This window comes from Haemaphysalis longicornis, unplaced genomic scaffold (assembly GCF_048455015.1).
Source record: "Haemaphysalis longicornis isolate Haplotype H1 unplaced genomic scaffold, Haemaphysalis longicornis Haplotype H1 scaffold_10, whole genome shotgun sequence".
NCBI classification, from domain to species: Eukaryota; Metazoa; Arthropoda; class Arachnida; order Ixodida; family Ixodidae; genus Haemaphysalis; species Haemaphysalis longicornis.
In genome coordinates this window covers 148,072,198-148,090,287 of record NW_027526204.1, presented here as the reverse complement: position 1 = coordinate 148,090,287, position 18,090 = coordinate 148,072,198, and the positions used below count along the sequence as shown (strand labels likewise).

The 18,090-nt window shown below is 44.4% G+C and overlaps 1 protein-coding gene across 1 annotated transcript in view; it reads right to left on the bottom strand.

Annotated features, from left to right (window-relative positions):
- Positions 1 to 206: 206 nt before the first annotated feature.
- The window catches only part of LOC144159603 (orexin receptor type 2-like), a 100,697-nt gene continuing 82,813 nt past the window's right edge, over positions 207 to 18,090 (bottom strand). The window contains exons 2-6 of the mRNA XM_077691191.1: positions 15,044 to 15,483; positions 13,767 to 13,959; positions 9,861 to 10,155; positions 6,748 to 6,860; positions 207 to 5,463 (exon numbers count right to left, since the gene is read on the bottom strand). Coding sequence (XP_077547317.1) covers positions 5,360 to 5,463; positions 6,748 to 6,860; positions 9,861 to 10,155; positions 13,767 to 13,959; positions 15,044 to 15,421 — 1,083 coding nt within the window. The 5' untranslated portion in view covers positions 15,422 to 15,483 and the 3' untranslated portion in view covers positions 207 to 5,359. The remainder of the gene's footprint in view (positions 5,464 to 6,747; positions 6,861 to 9,860; positions 10,156 to 13,766; positions 13,960 to 15,043; positions 15,484 to 18,090) is intronic.

The window sequence follows — 18,090 nt, the reverse complement described above, 5'->3', positions numbered from 1 at the left end:
GTAAGAAATTGAGGTGACTGACAATTCATAAAACAAGCTCTTGAACTAGAGTAAAAATTTTTGCGCTCTTATTTCGGCTCCACTAAATTTCTGCGGGGTACAAGAACTTGCGGAACACGGGAATTTTCTACAAATGATTTCTAACTTGCGCAAATATAGGGGTTCCTAGTATACGTTTGCAATTTCCTAAAGAAGCAGCCACTGGACAAGAGACAAAGGAAAAAGCGTTTATGTGAGTCACATATTTTGGTATACACAAAGTACTTGGCTCAGGCGCTCTGTGACGCCAGAGCAGTTCATGACGTCAGCAACACGTGACACGCCACCACCGACCGCGTTACATAGCATATGTCCACGTAAGAACCACAAAAAGAGTACAGTGCAATGTACAACTGTCAGTGTGAGGTACTGATTTTTGTGAAGACACGCAAAGGTTTCTCTCTCCGCGAGTGACAACTGTGGAGCTAGATTTTTACATGCAGTGAATACCCAGAACAATAATTATATCCAATTTAAAAAAATATCTAGCAACAATCACTGCATTCATTACTACCTTATGTGAGGCTTTTGACCTAACAATTTTGGACGCATTCTCGCAAATTCTCCGTCATTTGCTCTACGAACGAAGCAGCACCAGTGATGTCACATGAGTTTTTTTTTGTACACCTAAGAGCCAATCTCCGGCTGCATTGGCCACTAGTTTCGTGTGTAACTATGAACACCTTATTTGGAAAATAATCGTTTGACCTTTCGATCGTTATTTTGTTGGAATAATACCGCTCAATAAAAGAACACAATTGCTGGGGCGCGGAGCATTGTTCTAGAACTAGTGCTGTTCATTCGACGTTAACCGGAGTAGCATCTCATTAACAGAGATAGCCGAAGGAGGGGGGGGGGGTATTTTTTACACACCATTAATGATTCCTTTGCTCTGGCTGCTGTTACTCTGGAGATTACAGGACAGTAGTCTATTCCACCACAAAGGCTATACGTGGTTTTGAAATACCCAAAAATGAATATAAAATAGTTCACCCGTAAAATGGACATGGTCTCCAAGCGGCCTCTTCTGGAACATTTGTGAAGGTAGGTTTGATAGCTGGAAGCGCAAAGGAAAGTATGGTAAAGTGTGATTAAATTCAAGGATGTTGATCAAAAGTGTCTGTCACGTCACATTTGTGGGATTCATGCTACATTTTACTTATCTAAAACGGTCGAGATCGATTGAAAATCATTATGGTTTCATAGCGAAGGAATCAAGTATTTAAAAAAAAATAACATTCAGTTTCTGCATGCTTCCTCCAGACAGCACACCTAAAAGTTAGAAATAATACCTTGTATTAGTGCCCCATGAAAACTACCAAATATTCGCCGTCATCTTTAGCTATGCCCTACTCTCCCTCCCAGAGTCATTTTTATCGCAGTATTTTTGCAACGCATCTTTGAAGCTTTGTTTTCCTGACAAACGTATTTTCAGTGCATTTTAGCGTGCCTTCGTATTACCAGTACAAACACAGTCAGGTCAATTTTTACATGCGATTTAGTTAAAATACAAAAAAGGCCTCGAGGTTTTTATTAATGGAGGGTTGAGGAAACAATATTCTGTATGCTACTCACGTCAAAAGGACCTTTAGGTGTGAAAATAAAGTCATCGTTCAATGCAATCTGTTGATACTTTGCGGAGACTTTGTTCTAGTTGCCAATTTAAAGAATCGTTCAATGCATCAGGAATAAATAGGAGGGTCTGTAGGCTTTGCACCTTTGTGAAAGTTTTAAAAATTTATCATCATGAAGGGTTTTGCTGGAAATACGGATTTTGACCTCAATTATATATTCTCACGGGCATTCGTGGTCGGTGAAAGCATGCGTGACGTATTTCAAAAATGTACATAGTCAACGACGTTCACACAACATCTCTAGAACACTGAAGCGTCAAAAAACACAGTACCCTGCTTACGTCTTCTCTCTTTGGTAGTGGTGATAGCTACCCAGAACCAGAAAATTAAGAATAACTGCTGCTTCACCTTATGAAGGTTGTAATACAACTTGGTGTTTCAAGAAACGTCGAGATGTACTAAAAACATTCCTCAGAAAAGCCGTAATTTTTTCATTCTTTTGTGAACTTTTTGTGATAATTTTCTCGAAACATACAGCCAACGCATTTCCTTTGAAAAATACATACTGTGGTACCAAGCGACAAGCTGACGCGAGGTGATACAGATATGCACAAAAGGCTTGACGTCTCTGAACTGCCCATTAAAATGTACAACATCACAGGTGACATTTTCACGGCATATATATTAACAATTCTTTCCCAAATAGATTTCTTTATATCCCATACGAAAACACACATCAAACTTGCTACAACTGTCGTAAAAGTATTATTCTTTGGCACTTACAGCTGGCTTTCGCCTGCATAAATACAACGTTTATGTACAGCCTACATATCCGTCACACCGAGGCGCAAATCTAATTACCAGCTTCCCTTCTCGCTCCCTATTCTGGCGCATAAAACAAAACATAAAGAATCTTCCTTTCCCCGTATCTCTGGAACAATTGTACTATCAACCAGCTGCAGTTGCCAACAGTGCAGAGTTTATTGTTGTCATTACTATACGGAGCCCGGTAGACCGTTTTATATTTTTAAGGACTGTAGGGTTCGGCAGAAATTATAATATTCTGCATATGAAGTTTAAATTATGAGTAAGCACTTTACTTTTTCCCTTTGTGCTTTTGGAAGAAGCACGTTTAAAATAAAGTGCGCCCATTTCGCAATCATATCCAAGGTGCTCTTTTCGTATCGGCGTCTTAAGGAAGGCTGGGACAACACCATGGCTTAACGTTGGCCACATGGGGTGCATATATTGCGATAGGCACAGTGGGCCTATAAATTGTCCCAACTGTTAGCCGCAACAAAAAACTGCTGCTGTTTCAATCACCGGTTCCCTCTTGCTTGTGACTCCCTTGTTTGAGATACTAGCGTGCAAATTCTAGTACGCCTGCCCGACTGACAAAGGTTGATTAACAGTTGTGGAAGTTTGCTTGGAAGGCAGAGTAAACCTACGGAGCATTGCAGAATAGAAGACAAACGAAGCCAGCGCGATAGACGCTTTTTTTCTCCCTTTAGTTTGGAGCCCAATTTTACGTTCCTATCATGAACCATCTCGCACAAAATCACAATTTACTGACATACCTTTTTGTTTGATTTCTGTGGTGTAATAAAGGCTTTTAGAAAACAATATTTTGGCCAGCTCAATTGATATGAACAGATCTTTTAGAAGACCAGAATGGCCGTAAGTACGTAATCGGTAAGTGCGTCAGTAAGGACAATAAAAATGTAGTCCTGGAGGCGCTGTGCCCAGAACGGAAACAGGGTTATCTCTACTTAACCGTTGAAGCTAGGTAGAGCTTTTGCCTTGTATAAAAATGCAGGAAGGGCTTGATTCAGATAAGGAAGCTGATTGTGAGGCTTATATTCAGCAAAAATATTTGCGTGAGGCAACACGAACTCTCACCATTCTAACAAAAAATGGTGACCTCATTGCACACCATTTATTTTAATTTTCCCAGCCTCAAGATGTTACATCTGCATTAAAATTCCTGTCACGTCTTTATCTCCTGGATGTTTCACTATCAGCAGTTCGTGCACCTCAGCCGCTTTTAATTGCCAAAACAATGCGCTATCACGCATTTAAATTTCTAGTATTTGCAGTTGAAAGCTTTGAGTCCTCTAACATTACCGTTTATTTCAAAAGGCCAAAGCCATGTCGTGCAGGCAGACGAAGACATGTCAAGTCACGTATTTTTCATGCTCTTCAGGTAAGGTGTCTTTAGGAGTGGCGGCCCTTTCATCTTTATTTTCTCAAGCCTGACCGAATGCATGTTGCGTAAGGCTTTAAATATTTCGTTTTTACTAGGCAATCATTTGTCCAGGAAATAGTGCAGGCTGTCCTCATGGTCCTTTGATGACGCGTTCGCTCTGCATCCCTTAAATGCCATTCTCTATGAGTAACCAAGGTGCAAATTTCCTTGTGAACGTTTTCCATTCTGTTTTTCCAAAACGCCTTGGTACTGGACGCAGTACTTCCAGGTCCATTACGGTATAATCAGAAAACAGCTTCGAGAATTATTGAAATAATTTAAAGAGGACTTTTTTTATTTTCAGCACCTTAACAAATAGTATTGCTTTTTAAGAACAACTTTCAGGTGTACAGGGCTCAGTGTCGTGCACTTCTTAGCTACGTCTTTCATGCTACTAACGCAAATACAGCATTTTAGCATGAATAAGTCGGATATCCCTTTCTCTTTTTTTGTGGGGAGTCGCTCGCGCTAATAAGTAAATCCATCCGAAAAAGCCGCTGCTAATATTTTGATAATGCGGCTGTGGTTCATTATTTAGTGAATCATTACCTCATACCGCGAACTTGAAAAGCTAACAACAGTAGAAATAATGCTTCATTCGCGCTATATATACCAAGTCGCAGAAGAACAAACCTGTTCACTATACAAGTATGGACACTTACAGGTACAACAACATATCACAAGCGTTACTCTCTGCGCAAGAGAAGGACGCCTGTGTAAACAAAGAGCGGAACAACAACACTTCGCCGATGATAAGACTTACAATGAAGTCCATTTCCTGCTATTCAAAAAACAATCAAGCAAATCGCTTAGTTTGAGCTGCGTAACAATAACACAAATCACCGCTGCTGACTTCTCCCTAAAAACGTAGGCTGCGCATCTTATACGAAAACTTCTGGGTGAACCTTTAAAGCTTTTATTTTTAAGGTCAGAAGGGATTGAAAGTTGAGTTTTCGGCTGCTAGATGACGAGGTTTTCTCAGGATTTAGTTATTATTGTGCGTCACTCCTTTTTTTTATTTAGGGCAAGTTATATTCCACCTTAACACGTAGTTGGACCTCTCTGTGATTGAAGCATTTACAACACGACATGCAGCTGTTCATTATATCAACAACGAGAGCCTACGTATTTTTTATGTACAACACAGCCAGTTGCCCGGCATATCACACATTCAAAAGAGTTCGGTCAGAATAGACGAGTTCACTAACAAACATTTCACATTCGCGAAAGCGTGACTGGTTCACCAAGATTTTTCACCACAAAAGTGTATCGCCAAACATCTTCCGTGTGATTTCTCTGGTTATTGGCCTCTGGTTCGAAATTCGGAGGTTGATATGGGGTAAAATCTGACATTTTTGGTTTTTACGAGGCATCGTAACTACAGTTCGCACACAGTGACGCCGGATGTGCTCTTCCAGGATGAGTGTCTCGTGGAACGCTGCCGCGTACTTTGGTATGACTTGGCTAGCCTCGAGTTGATCCGAAGCCGGCCAGCGGTATGCTATAGCTCTGACGTGTCCTGGGACTTCCGTCGGTCGAAGCCACAAAGCAGCACACGCTTCAGAAGCCAGCGGAAGGACTTGTTGTACTCCTTCCGGAATTTTCCTTGAGAAAGAGGCAAATGGAGCGGAAATGACATGTATTGGTCAAGACCAGCAAAGCTTTCACAGCACGCGCATTAGTTGCTACATTCGTCAAAGTAAAGTCCAAAGATGGTGCTGGTTTAGCCACATGGGTCACACTGTAGCTAGGGCGCAAGTCAGAGTGCACGGGAGTTTGCCTATGAACGTGAGAAGCTGCTAAGCCAAGGCAAGCGGATTTGTCCGGTGTCAACACACCGTAGTAAGAGTGAGATGGTTTTACGGGGCGCGCTTCAATTGGTAACTTGCGCTACCATTCATCCTTCCGCGCACATGCAAACAGAACTGCTCCTAATTTTTTATGGCGTGTATTTGCAGAAAAATGAAGCCTTCGGATGCGTTGGACGGTTCAGTAATCATCGACACTGCTCAAATACACGCGAGGGAGCATGCAAGGTAAGGCGGGTAAAATCTTATGCGAGCAAGAATATATTTTCGTATCACGCCGCAAATAGCCTCACTAACGCTAAAATAAAAGCCTCCAGGTCAACGCTATCGGCTACAAGAGTAGTACGTGTGCTGCACTGCAACTTACAACTTACAGTTGACTCGGCTCGCTTGCAGGTGCACCATAGATGAGCATCAACAAATTTTGACAGGCAATGCTTTCGAAGGCCTTTAAAACTCCGTGTAGCACAGGTATAAGACACCTGTCTGAAGGCCAGTAGCTCGGTTATTGTTATTACATGATGCACTAGTTAACCACACGATGATGGCCATATATTTACTGCACAAATTCCTAATTACAAATTATATTCTAATTCAAAGTAACCAAAAATAATTTATACGCAAATTTTTGTTGCACTTCTTCGTTCTCTTTGGATTATTTACTTGGTTCATGCTCGTGTTTTAGCAAAATCAAAACTCAGGTCTTTTGTGCATTCGGAAAGAAGGCACAGCAGTTTCCACGTTTTTTTTTTCGTAAGTTTCTTTGCTGCTGGCCCTGCACGGTAAAATAATTTACACCCTTTTTGTCTATAACTCCCTTACAACCTTACAAAACACGAACAAAATCACCATGTTCAAAGGTGTAAACAAAGAGAAAACGCTCTTTCAAAATGTGTATTTTTGTGTTTTTGTTAGGGTCTAAGGGTGTTAAAATGACAAAACACACCAAAGTGTGTTCTCTTTTCTTTTCTTTGCTATGATGTAAGGGTGTTAGTTATAGCCAGCGATGTAATAATTTTACATTGTGCTAATATTGCGTAGCAGCTCGCCAACAAGAAGCAATTCAGCCAACTTATATTACCGCTCATGAAGTTGTAGACAATAGGGTTAATGGCCGAGTTGAAGTAGCATAGCCAGTGGGACAGCAGTGAAGCAACGCTCATCATCGGCGTCTGGGGAAGCTCGGTGGTGTACCTGCGGATGGGAAATAAAGGTGCCAGGTTGGCTGTTTTATTTCATTTATTCACTTACTAAGCACACCAAGCCGTGAGGTAACGGGTAGTTAAGCAGTCAAGTATTCCTGGTGCCAAGTGTAATCAAGATAGTAACGCTCCACTAGGAACCGCTTGATTGCCTTAGGTACATTGATCACATTAGTATGATTAAATGTCATTACCGCTGGTACCTCCGGATTTAAGCAGTCTAAGGGCGACAGAAATTGTAGAAAGACACTATCACTGTGCACCCTGCTGATTCAGCACTGCAAAGATAAAGGAGAGCTTTTGCATCCCAAGCTGAGAACACTTTCAATTCTTCAAATCGCTTTTTTTGCCAAAATACTTCCCAAAAATATGTTTCAAAAGTACCTGCCCAGGCACTAAGCTTTGAAAGCTAAGTGGAAGGAACAATTTAACCAGAAACTACATTACCAAAATAAGCCTGCAGCACTCAGTGCTCTGGCTGATTTTGCTTGGTTCAGAACGAAGCGCGATGACGATTATTCAGCTATGTATGCCACACACAATTTCGCAATTCTACAATAGGTATTTCCCTCCTGACTTTTTTTTTGCTTCAAGCACGCGGCATGAGCGCGAACCTCTTTGCCGTCTTTTAACACCGAAGCTGTACAGAAACTAATTTGTCTATGGTGCCCGCAGCATAGAGTTTCATACTAATATATACTAGAGGAAAATCTGGCGCCACTGCCTAGGCGAGCCGCGCTTCAGCGAGCGTGTCGTCATGTACCGGGAAGGCCCGTTCCACTTGTCCTTGGCATGGCTCCCGAACAGGCTGAAAAGTTGGCTTTGGCTTCAAAAAGGAATCAATATTACTGCAGAAACTTAATAAAATTTGTTTTGTTATTCTAAAATTAAAGCTCCAGAAAGATTTATTTGTCAGGGATTATTGACACGTTTTATTGAAGATGAACAAAAAAACAATGTTACCCCTTTTGGCTTCAAGACAAAAAAGAAGCCATGTGGCTAACTAAGCCAATGAGGCGAGGAACGTCGCTAGCTGCAATGGCGCCGCCCACGGCGGCCCGCGAATGCAGCGCCAGATTTCCCTCTAGTGTATACAAGTATAAAACTCTATGGTCCGCAGTTAAATTACCAAGAAACTGCCGAGCGCTCGTACACGCGTGCCTCGAGCTCACGTTCGTCAAGCTAAGCATACCCAGTTAGGGATATTGGCCAACATTGGCCTCAAAAAGCTCCCGCGTTCGCCGCATCATGGGTACGCTTGCTCGAAAGGAGAAAGACACGCCATAGCGTACGCCCCTCGTTCATTCGTCCTCGTGTCGTCCTGTGCACGCGCTATGCACCATAAAATAGCCAGTGCTCAAATGTCGAAACTGGTGTTGGTTATCATTAACTCCACATGGCCGGTCAAAGATAGTTCGCACGGCAGAGGAAACCTGCACGGCCACGCTACGAGAGGCTCGGCGTGTAAAGCATTGGTTAGAGACGATAAGTCGCGCTCGTAGAGTGGCCTACAGACACGTCGACCAAAACTGCGTGATCACTATGGCCTTTCTCAACACGAGGTGGTTGAACTGCCATGCCACCGACGTCAACCACAACCCCACAACGATAACAAAACACAACATTGTGTGCGTCAGTCATCACCTGCAACAGCTTCGGCTTTCCCGTCTTGCTCGTGAGTGCAAGCTTTCCTGAATTTTTTCAGTTCTATTTCTCGGAAAAATTATTTATCCCTCTGTTTAACGACGACAATATTTGAACGGGAAGCTTTGTTGTGAGGGACTCCTTGGTTTTCGTCTGAGTTTGCTCTTTGACTCGCAAATGGTTTAGATTTTGACACGTTGAGCTTATTTTTTGATCGCAGCGGCTTTGACTTACGCCATTTTATTTCGCTCGAAGAGTGCTTCGCGTTCAACCATTGTCATCGTTAAACGGAAGGGAGCATGAATTTTATGTCTCATTTCGTACGTCCATGCACCCCTCTCCAAATAAAACTGCTTCTACCGTGTCAGAATGGTGCAGTCGGACAGGCGTCGGCTTCATAAGGAGAGGAACCAAGGTTCCATTCTGACTACGGAGACTTTTTTTTCTCACTTCCCTGACAATCATCATTATTCTCAGAGAAAGTTCGCTTTCATACAGTGCGTTTTCGATGCAATATACCCCATTAGTGAGACGTACAAACCTTCGACTTAAAAACAACATAACTAGGGTTTGCCACACTTGACTTCTTTGAGATCATTCAAAATGCAAAGCCACCTATAACTAGGAGTGCTTATCTTATAAGTAAGATAAGCACTCATAAATTCCGTAATTGCACGGAATTTATGAGTGCTTATACTTATTGTTCTTATCCCTGACTCGCGTTTCCCCGGTACGAGATGAAATTGTGGAATTAGAATATATACAATAGCTACTTCTTAATCATGCATTAGCCATAAAGCAACGGTTGCATATTGTTAAATAGGGGTGCCAAATTGAGGTTGGTTCAGTTTGTGAAGAGGGCAGATTGCTCGTTAGCGATAATCGAGATAGCTTAGTTTAGCATCGAATTTGTGTTTGTTAATAAATACGTAAAAACACAACAACCCCCGCCCTGCGTAACTGTACCAGAAGCTTGTCGTATGGTTTTTGCCTCCTTGTTCATGTGTGCGCTAAGAAGTTCGTAATTCTCGTCTGTTTAGAAAATTGTTTCGTGTGAAAGCAAGACATTTTGCACCTGCGCACTCCCGACAGCGTGAGACAGCTAGCAGTCTATTAATAATTACATCGCAAACTCTTGACTTCCACGGCTTCTCTTACGTCGCAACTATTTGCTACAGTAAACTGCCATTACCGCCATTTCGAATTTCGCCAGCACAACGCGGTGACCTGTCCTGCACAGAAGCTTCTTTTAGTGGATGTGTGGAACGCTCGGTGACTCAGCTAAAAATCACAGACAAGTGCAAAAATAAACAGGCTAGATGTCATGCGGGCCGTCCAGTTTGCCCACCTGAGTAGGTTGAGCGTGTGCACGGGAAGGTAGCAGAGTCCGAAGAGGCTGACTACGGCAATCAGCATTTTCGCAGCTTTTCGCCGGGCCAGTGTTTGCGGAGGCGGCTGGGAGCCCGTCAGGGAGCCGGCCTCGTGGAGCGCAGGCATACGCCACAGGACCCGTGCCATCTGGTAGTACGCGGCCGACATGAGCGCGCAGGGGACCACATACAGGAGCACCACCAGGCACAGCTGGTACACCGACGTGTAGCCCGCTGGCCACGTGTAGGCGCAGTCGGTGAGGTACAGCGTCCCTGCAGTCGCAAACAGCACCATGTCAACCCTTGGGTGAAGGTCATCTTCGAGCTTGCTCGAAAAGTTCTAGCAAATAAAATTTACGCAAACGTTTCTGTGCCTCACCTATGCTGTCGTTTCGCTAAAACGCACTGCAGGAAAGCCAACTTAAACAATGCGTTGCCGCAAAGGCACCTCAAGCTTATCAATAGAAGATCATGCAACTATCCATCTAACGAAGACGGTTGTTGAACGCCAAGCTCTCTCGTTATGGATTCTTTGGTTGGCCAATCCCACACTGCGAGTATTTGCTTCTCTGGAAATATGCACCAATTTTGTAGAGTCTCACAGCAACTCTCATGCATTCACGTAGGCCTAACATTTGGGATTGCGGTTTACGGCACCAATCGTTACCTGCTGTTTGGCGTTCAGTGAGCAATATTGTGATTGTGTACCACTCTGAAGTATTAAACCCCAAGATGCAACGTTAGACGTAACGTCCTAAAATTCAAAAGGCAAAGTTAAACCTAACGTCTTGTGGCTACCAGCCCCACGGGACGCAAAGCAACGCTATTCTTCTCGTGACGTATTCTTTTGTTGTCGCCTCAGTTTGTCCAAACCGGTTCGACCATGTCGACATAGTAAACCGGACAGACGATGGCTTCATAACGCGAGGGATACCGGTTCGATTCCAGCCTCGGGAAGCGTTTTTTTCTTTCGCTTCACCCACGATCATTCGTCATCCTCGGCAGAAAAAATTGGCTTTCCTGCCGGGCGTGTTGGCGTACAACGGCATCAGTGGGACACTAAAGCTTCGCTTTAATAAAACGATTCCCGCTGTTGGAATACAAACTGTGTCCCTCGCGTTATAAAGCCGACGTCTGTCCAGATGCGCCATTCGGTCATGGTCGAGGCTGTTTAGCTTTAGGACTTTGATTTTTACTCACAGTGCATTTGATAAAGCTGCGTGTTTCCGCCATCTTTCTCTTAAGGGGGGCACTTTTATTTTAGGGGCGAAGCTCCTTAGGGCGTGGGTCTGTCCATCCTCGACGTATGTATGTAGCCACCTCTAGTTTAGTTCTTGGATTGTTTACTAGATGGCGTGGCTACCTCTAGTTTAGTTCTTGGATTATTTACTAGATGGCGGTACTTGTATATGATGAAAAGATGCGCTTGGATTGTTTACTAGATGGCGTGGCTACCTCTAGTTTAGTTCTTGGATTGTTTACTAGATGGCGGGGAGCGTTGTAATAAAATCCGTTCGCTGTTGGCGCGCGCTCGGAGTCGCCCGATGGATAAGGCTGCAGATGTGCGAGCCCGCGAGGCAGAAGCGCTCCGTGAAGCTGCGCGACGCCGCCGCCAAGATCCTGCCGTACGAGAGCGGGAGGCCGAAGCGTGTCGTCTGGCTGCGCGACGACGCCGCCAAGATCCCAGCGTTCGAGAACGAGAGGCCCAAGCGTCACGGCAACGGCGCGAGGACCCTGCCGTACGCGAAGCGGCACGGCTGCGGCGCGAAGAGGATCTCCAAAACGTCAGAGAACGGGAAGCGGCGAGAAAGCGCGCGTATCGGCAGGCAGACCCCGATGCAGTGAGAGCTCGTGAGGCGTCTGCAAAACGCATCAGGCGAGCTCAGCCCCAAGGTGCCGACGCGCGGTTTAAGCGAGACTTTCCAGACGTTACGTTCGGACACAGATGTAGTGGGCGAACTTTCACTGAAGAGTCACGGTTTTACCGATGATTTCCCCTCAGGAGCTTCGCCCACTCATCATCATTCACCCCGTGGACATGCTGTGAATTTTTTTGTCTCCCTATTTTACCAGAATTTAGGGCGAAAAGCGGGTCCTCAACAAAAAACATTTGCCACACATACAGAATGCGTGTTGTTTGTAACATTTTCATTTGGTGTAATACTGCAACAAAAAATCACGTGAAACTCCACTTCTGGGTTTGTAAGAGGGCGTAAGAACTAGTCCGCCTCTCGCGAATTTTAGGCGAACCTGATTCGCACGCCTAGCTTTGACGTCCCGTTTTGCCGCCTTGCTCCGAGGTACAGGGCGAGCCTCACTTCGACTTGACGTCGCCATGGCAATGTCGCCAGTGTTACGAAAGCAGCTCTCTCTTTCTCGAAGGCAGCTCTCTCCAAACGTTCTTTCCCCTCTCTAATTCTGCTCTCTTCTGTCGCTCGCGTCATTGACGCGCCAACGCTCTCGATGGGAAGTTTTACCGGGATGCCCCATCTATTGCTTACGCAATAAAAATAACACGCAGTTTTGCTGTACTCTTTTTTTATACAGCGAGCTGTTCACAACCAAGACATTAAAGACGTAACTTTGCTCGAGCTATGTTTTCGTTTCCATTTGTTTCGCTGATTTCTTCTACCAGGAAACACTTAGTGAAAGACTTCACCACTTTGCTAGAGATAAAGCGTTGCAAGCGTGTGGGGATGCATTAAAGAGGGTATTTCACGGGCGCCAGTCAAAGGAGCGACGTTTTCTCCCGTAACGATTTTTCTTATATGCACACATACGTTTAGAGTGCACTACATAGCAAATTCGACCAAGACACGTAATGAATTTTCGTATTGTCCGAAGCTTCCGCAACAATGTGCGCATTGAACGACATGCCATTTGCGCGAAATCCAAATTGCGGGCTAGCGTGTTTTCCTCTGTGTTTCCTGCAACATTTATCTGAAAGCGGGCAGGCCAGCTGCAACTTTCTTGTTATTTTTGCAAGCGGAGAACAGCTCGTACTCAAATAATGGCATGGCATTTAGGGTACAAAAAGCTGTAGAATATGGTTACGTTCAAATGAAGAATGGTAGCGACTTTTATGTGTGATGTTCTCCTACCAGCGTCCTCTTAGGCCCCAAAGATACTCACGCAAGGCACGTTTGTGAGACTGTGCAAGCTATAAAGGTCAGTTCTCCATTAACGGTTGGGCCCATGGCAAAAGACGACAACGAATATATATCAAGGCGGCAACATTATCTTGAGGTTCTTCTGGCATCCTGGCGATGAAAGCATATGCGCCTTTGGCTCAGCTATATGCAGAACCTTTGTCCAATGATGTTCAATGGACTATAAAAAGGCCCTGTGAATCAAACTTTGCTCATCTGCGGTTAGTGCACGTTTTATTCATGTTGTGCATATAGTATGTATATTTCGTGTCCACTTATTTCAGATGGGGACATCGCTGATATTTCAAATCCACCTTGGGTTCTAAATGACGAATCATAAGTGAAAAAACTTGGAGAGGAAACGATATTAATTGCGACGTTAATCCTCAATTTACTGGCAACAACGTTTGATTTGTACGCTTTTTTCTAACGACTGCTAAATGTTTTACGTTTAAAGTACACTGACTGATTTTGATTATTTACTCCCTGTTTTTATTACAAACCAGTTATACTCAACCATTTTTGTTAGCATTATAAATCAAAGAAAACACATTTCGAAATCCTAATATTTTACTTTTCCTCTATTAAACCCCGGCCCTTCGCTCACTCTTATTGGTCGCCTTGCTCATTGTAACACTGATGTTATGGACTTGCTTAATACCAACAACACGAGCAACACGCACGTACCAAGAACATAGAACGGTGTAACCAGTGTAACTGTCAAACCATGCTCACCTGCCACAGGTCCTCGTCGTGTGTCCAAGACCACAAGCTCCGGCAACATGACAAGGCACGACACGAACCAGATGGTTCCGATAGCAACGCGAGCTCCTGGAGAGCCTTGCGACCGAAGTGGCCGGCAAATGGCTCGCCACCGGTCCAATGAGATGAACGTCAGTGTCAACACCGACACTGATACGGACACGCACTGCATAAAAAGAGACACATTTTCAGTGGCGGCTTTTTATTCAGCAACCAAAGAAATTCCCTTCATACGAAACGGATCCTTTTGCGGTGTGCTCGCCACTGTACTTGTCTGAGCGCAAACCTATTGTCAACATTGTAATCTTATTATCTGCTTTCTCCGCGGACTCAGCTACAGTTGTGCCTTATGTATGAGTAATCGACATTGGTTTTCGCACGCCTCCTGAGCAGGTGTACGCTTGGAAGTAAGACCATTTGAACAGCAACCAGCGAATATGCGCTTCGTAGGGAACTGATACTTTTGAAGTTTCATTGGTACTTGGCTGTGTACTTGCGCAATCCTTGCTATAGCAACATTGGGGTCATATACATTCATAATGTGAAGAACACCTGCTATGTACAAATTTGATAGGAATACAAAATATTGTTTTGAGGGGAATTTGCTAGGTATTACCTAAACATCCCCACCTGCAGAGATCCACGTGTATTGTGCTGTAAAATGGCTTTTGTTATTTCTGAAGAATAACTGATCCTGAGCAGTCTTCCTTGTGCAGGTCACTGCAATCCCAGTGCCAACGGCCGTCTTTCAAATTAAAACATCCATTGGTTTCACACAAATACCAACGGCAGGGGTAGGAGTAGTCAACATCTCAAGAATGTGATGTTCAGCGCATAGACACTTCAATGGAGTGTTTACCGCCAGAGCAGATTTTATTTTAAAGTGTAACAAAACAGGTTTACACCTGTGTTGCGTTTTCACAAAAGGCCGATTCACCCGCTGTCTTTTTTGCCTTCTGCTCCTTTCTTTTAGCTATGACCGCGGTAAGACAACTGAGGACGTACACTGGGCAGAAACAGAAAGCCGAAAGCAAGCAAAGGAAACGAACCCACAGATTACTAGACTTTGGTGTGCTTGAGTAATGCGGCAGCAAATCTTGCCCCTATTAATAAAGCGCAGCCACCTTACTATGCGCAAAGCGCTAATCCGCAGGCATGTTTTCGTTTGTTATTTGCAAATCTTAAAATACCAGCGTACTTCTTTCGTAGTCTGAGCACACACGCTTCATTTTATCTCACTTTTATGTTACCTGTAGGTAGAGGACAATCTTGCAGAGCGCTGCGCCGAAGAACCATGTCTCGGTGACGTCCCAGAGCACGGTGGGGGGCAGACAGACCAAGATGACCAGGAAGTCCGCCACGGCAAGGTTCACAATGAAGTAGTTTGTCACCGTGCGCATAGTCTGGTTCCGATACACGGCGATGCAGACGAGGCAGTTGCCCACCAAGCCGACCACAAACACTGCCACGTGAAGGCCAATGAGGCCCCACTCGTACGATGACGGGAATATGTACTCTTCCAGAAGGTCCAGGTACTCGGCCTCGGACACGCACAGTTCATTGACGCACGACGTGGTGTTTCCCTGGGTGCCAGTTTCATTGAGCGGTAAGGGGTCCAGGTCATCCATCCTGTCAAATTACCGTCGCATCCTACGCATTGCTGCAGTCGGGTCCAAGTGCTTCACAGCTCCTGCGTTAGAGAAAATCGAGAAAATGTACAAAATTTTTTCCGGAATCCCCCCAAAAAGCACAAGTTTGACATGGCCTTAAAGCAACAGCATCTATCAACAGCCAATAAAAGGCGTGAACTGTGACGTGTCTTTGTAGTAAAATGTACTTTATGCTTACAGTAACAAAACGGTAAATATAAAAAACATGATCACAATGCGCTTGGCGGCCTAAAATATGAGAGAACGGCAAATGCGATTTCTTCCTTATGTGAACCTACGACACTCACCTTTTTTGTCAATTTTTTTTTTCAAATTATTCCCACTAGAAGCTTTCCGGCTACCCTATATTACCCAAATTGATAATAACAAACTATAACACGGATGATTGCTGAATATGCACACATATTCCTAGACACGTCTGTACTTGTAAGTATGCATGCTCGGATGTAGGTATGTAAATACGTACGTATTTACAAACGGCCGCAAAGTTAAACGAAGGAAAGGAGCACTGCGCGAAAACTATTGACGCAACACCTTCAGGACCGGTGCCTACTGCCGACACTGCTGAGCGCACATGTATCTTTCGCGTTAGTCAAGGCGTATGATATTTGTTGATGTCGGCAGCAGCCGCACCGTTTTCTCGAATGTGACACCAGGTGGCACCTTGTGCAACACTTCAAGCGAGCCTGTGGCATGTGCTTTATGCGTGCTACGATTCGCGTTCTGCCTCGCAATAGATGTCTGTGCGGAGGAGCCCGTTTACTGCTATTTTACTGGCTCCAAAGCAGATTGGCGTAAGAGCAAGCGTACGATAAAGCGTTACGTAATACTTGGCGCCCTGTTCGCGCAAAATTTCAAGCAAGGGTTCAAGCATATCTTAATCTTTATCGTCGGCTTGCTGAAACGCCAGTTTGCTTTGCAGTCGATAAAGTTACGACAAGCAAAGCACCTGGCGAACGTGGTATCGCAAAGCTGAATAAGGCGGCTGTATTGATGCACTCAATGTCAGCCGCTGACGAGAATCGCGCTGTGTACTCGCCCCGCCGTGTATAGGTGCCACTACATGTTACATTTGACGGAAGCATTGCCGCGGCCGAGTCGAAGAAAGTTTATATGCATATACTGGCGAAGTAGGCGCACGCGCGCATGCCTATTTCGACAGCAGGCGCTGGGCCACAAAGTGTACCGCCAATATTTTTCGCGAACCGCTGGCTTGGTCCATTGTAGTTTGCGGCCACCTGTATGTACGTCCTATCGTGATAAATTGAAATGCGAACAACGGAGCGCGTGGCTTTGAGTACATGCCGCGCATCCTGGCGGCGTGCCGCGTATCCGCAGCGCAAACAAGTTACGAGAGCTCGTGACCAACTTTGATATAGAAAGACCATCGTATTTCTATCACCCGTTGGACGCTCAGCACGAAATAAAAAATAAAAGAATGTAGCTGCGTCTGTCGCTTCCACTGATCGCAGCAACAAAGTTAGATAACGGTCGCGTGAGCGGGCGCCTAACGCGGTGGGAAGACAAACCAAAACGCTTACACACCGAACGACTCGGTTTCCACAAACTTTCCACATCAATGTTGGACATAAACTCTCGCAACTTGTTCGCACTGCGCATACGCGGCCCGCCATGACGATGCGTGGCATGTACGGAAAGCCACGCGCCCCGTTGTTTGTATTTCACTTTATCACGATAGTACATATGTATGTGAGTATTTATCTATGCACGTATGTATGCACGTACGTAAGTATTGATTCATGCATGTATGTATTTGGGTGTATCTATGTATATGTCCGTGTATGAACCTGTGTGTGTACGTACATACGTCATACGCATGTATATATATGTACAGTCATTCTCGAAAGTTTGCGGACCGCAAAAAATGGCAAGTTTCTAATATTTCATTTAGTTTAGCAGCCCACTAACTGTGGTCTAAATGTTTGATGTCTATAATTACTGAAGTGTGCCATAAGTACCACACATAATACCCCGGGATGCCGTGCGACCGACAAAAAACCCAATATTGTTGCCTCAATGGTTCGTAAATTTTTGCTCTCGATGGTACGTAGTATCGGCGTCAAATGAAACGCGAACACAATAATATGAACCTGAACACACAAATAGCGCTATTTCTTTCCATGCAAGCTAAAATGACGCATAGCTTAGTTACAAAAACAAAGTTAATAAAAGTGGATTTCCAAAGATACCAGTAGCAAACCATTACATGAACTCTACGAACAGTATTTTTTTTTTTCCATTTTGCACGTTCTGGTTCATATTTTCGTGTTCGCGTTTCATTTGACGCCGATAGCACGTATGTATGTGAGCACGGCATCGGATGCATATTTTCTGAAGGTCATGGGTTCGGGTAACCCAGGAGAGACCGTTTTTCAACGCTTTCTTTTCGTGTTTAAAATATTTCAGAAAGTATATGCATTTCCAAATGAAAAATTTAATACCTACTTCTCACATCCTTATTCGTTTTTTTACTACAGTGCCTTTCCTTGTATGTCCCTTTAACGAGCCCTTCATTCCGTACGTACACGTATATGTGTGTGTATTTTCCCATGCATGCGTGTATGTATACGTTCATGTGTGCGTGTATGTTTATGTGTTCGCGCGTG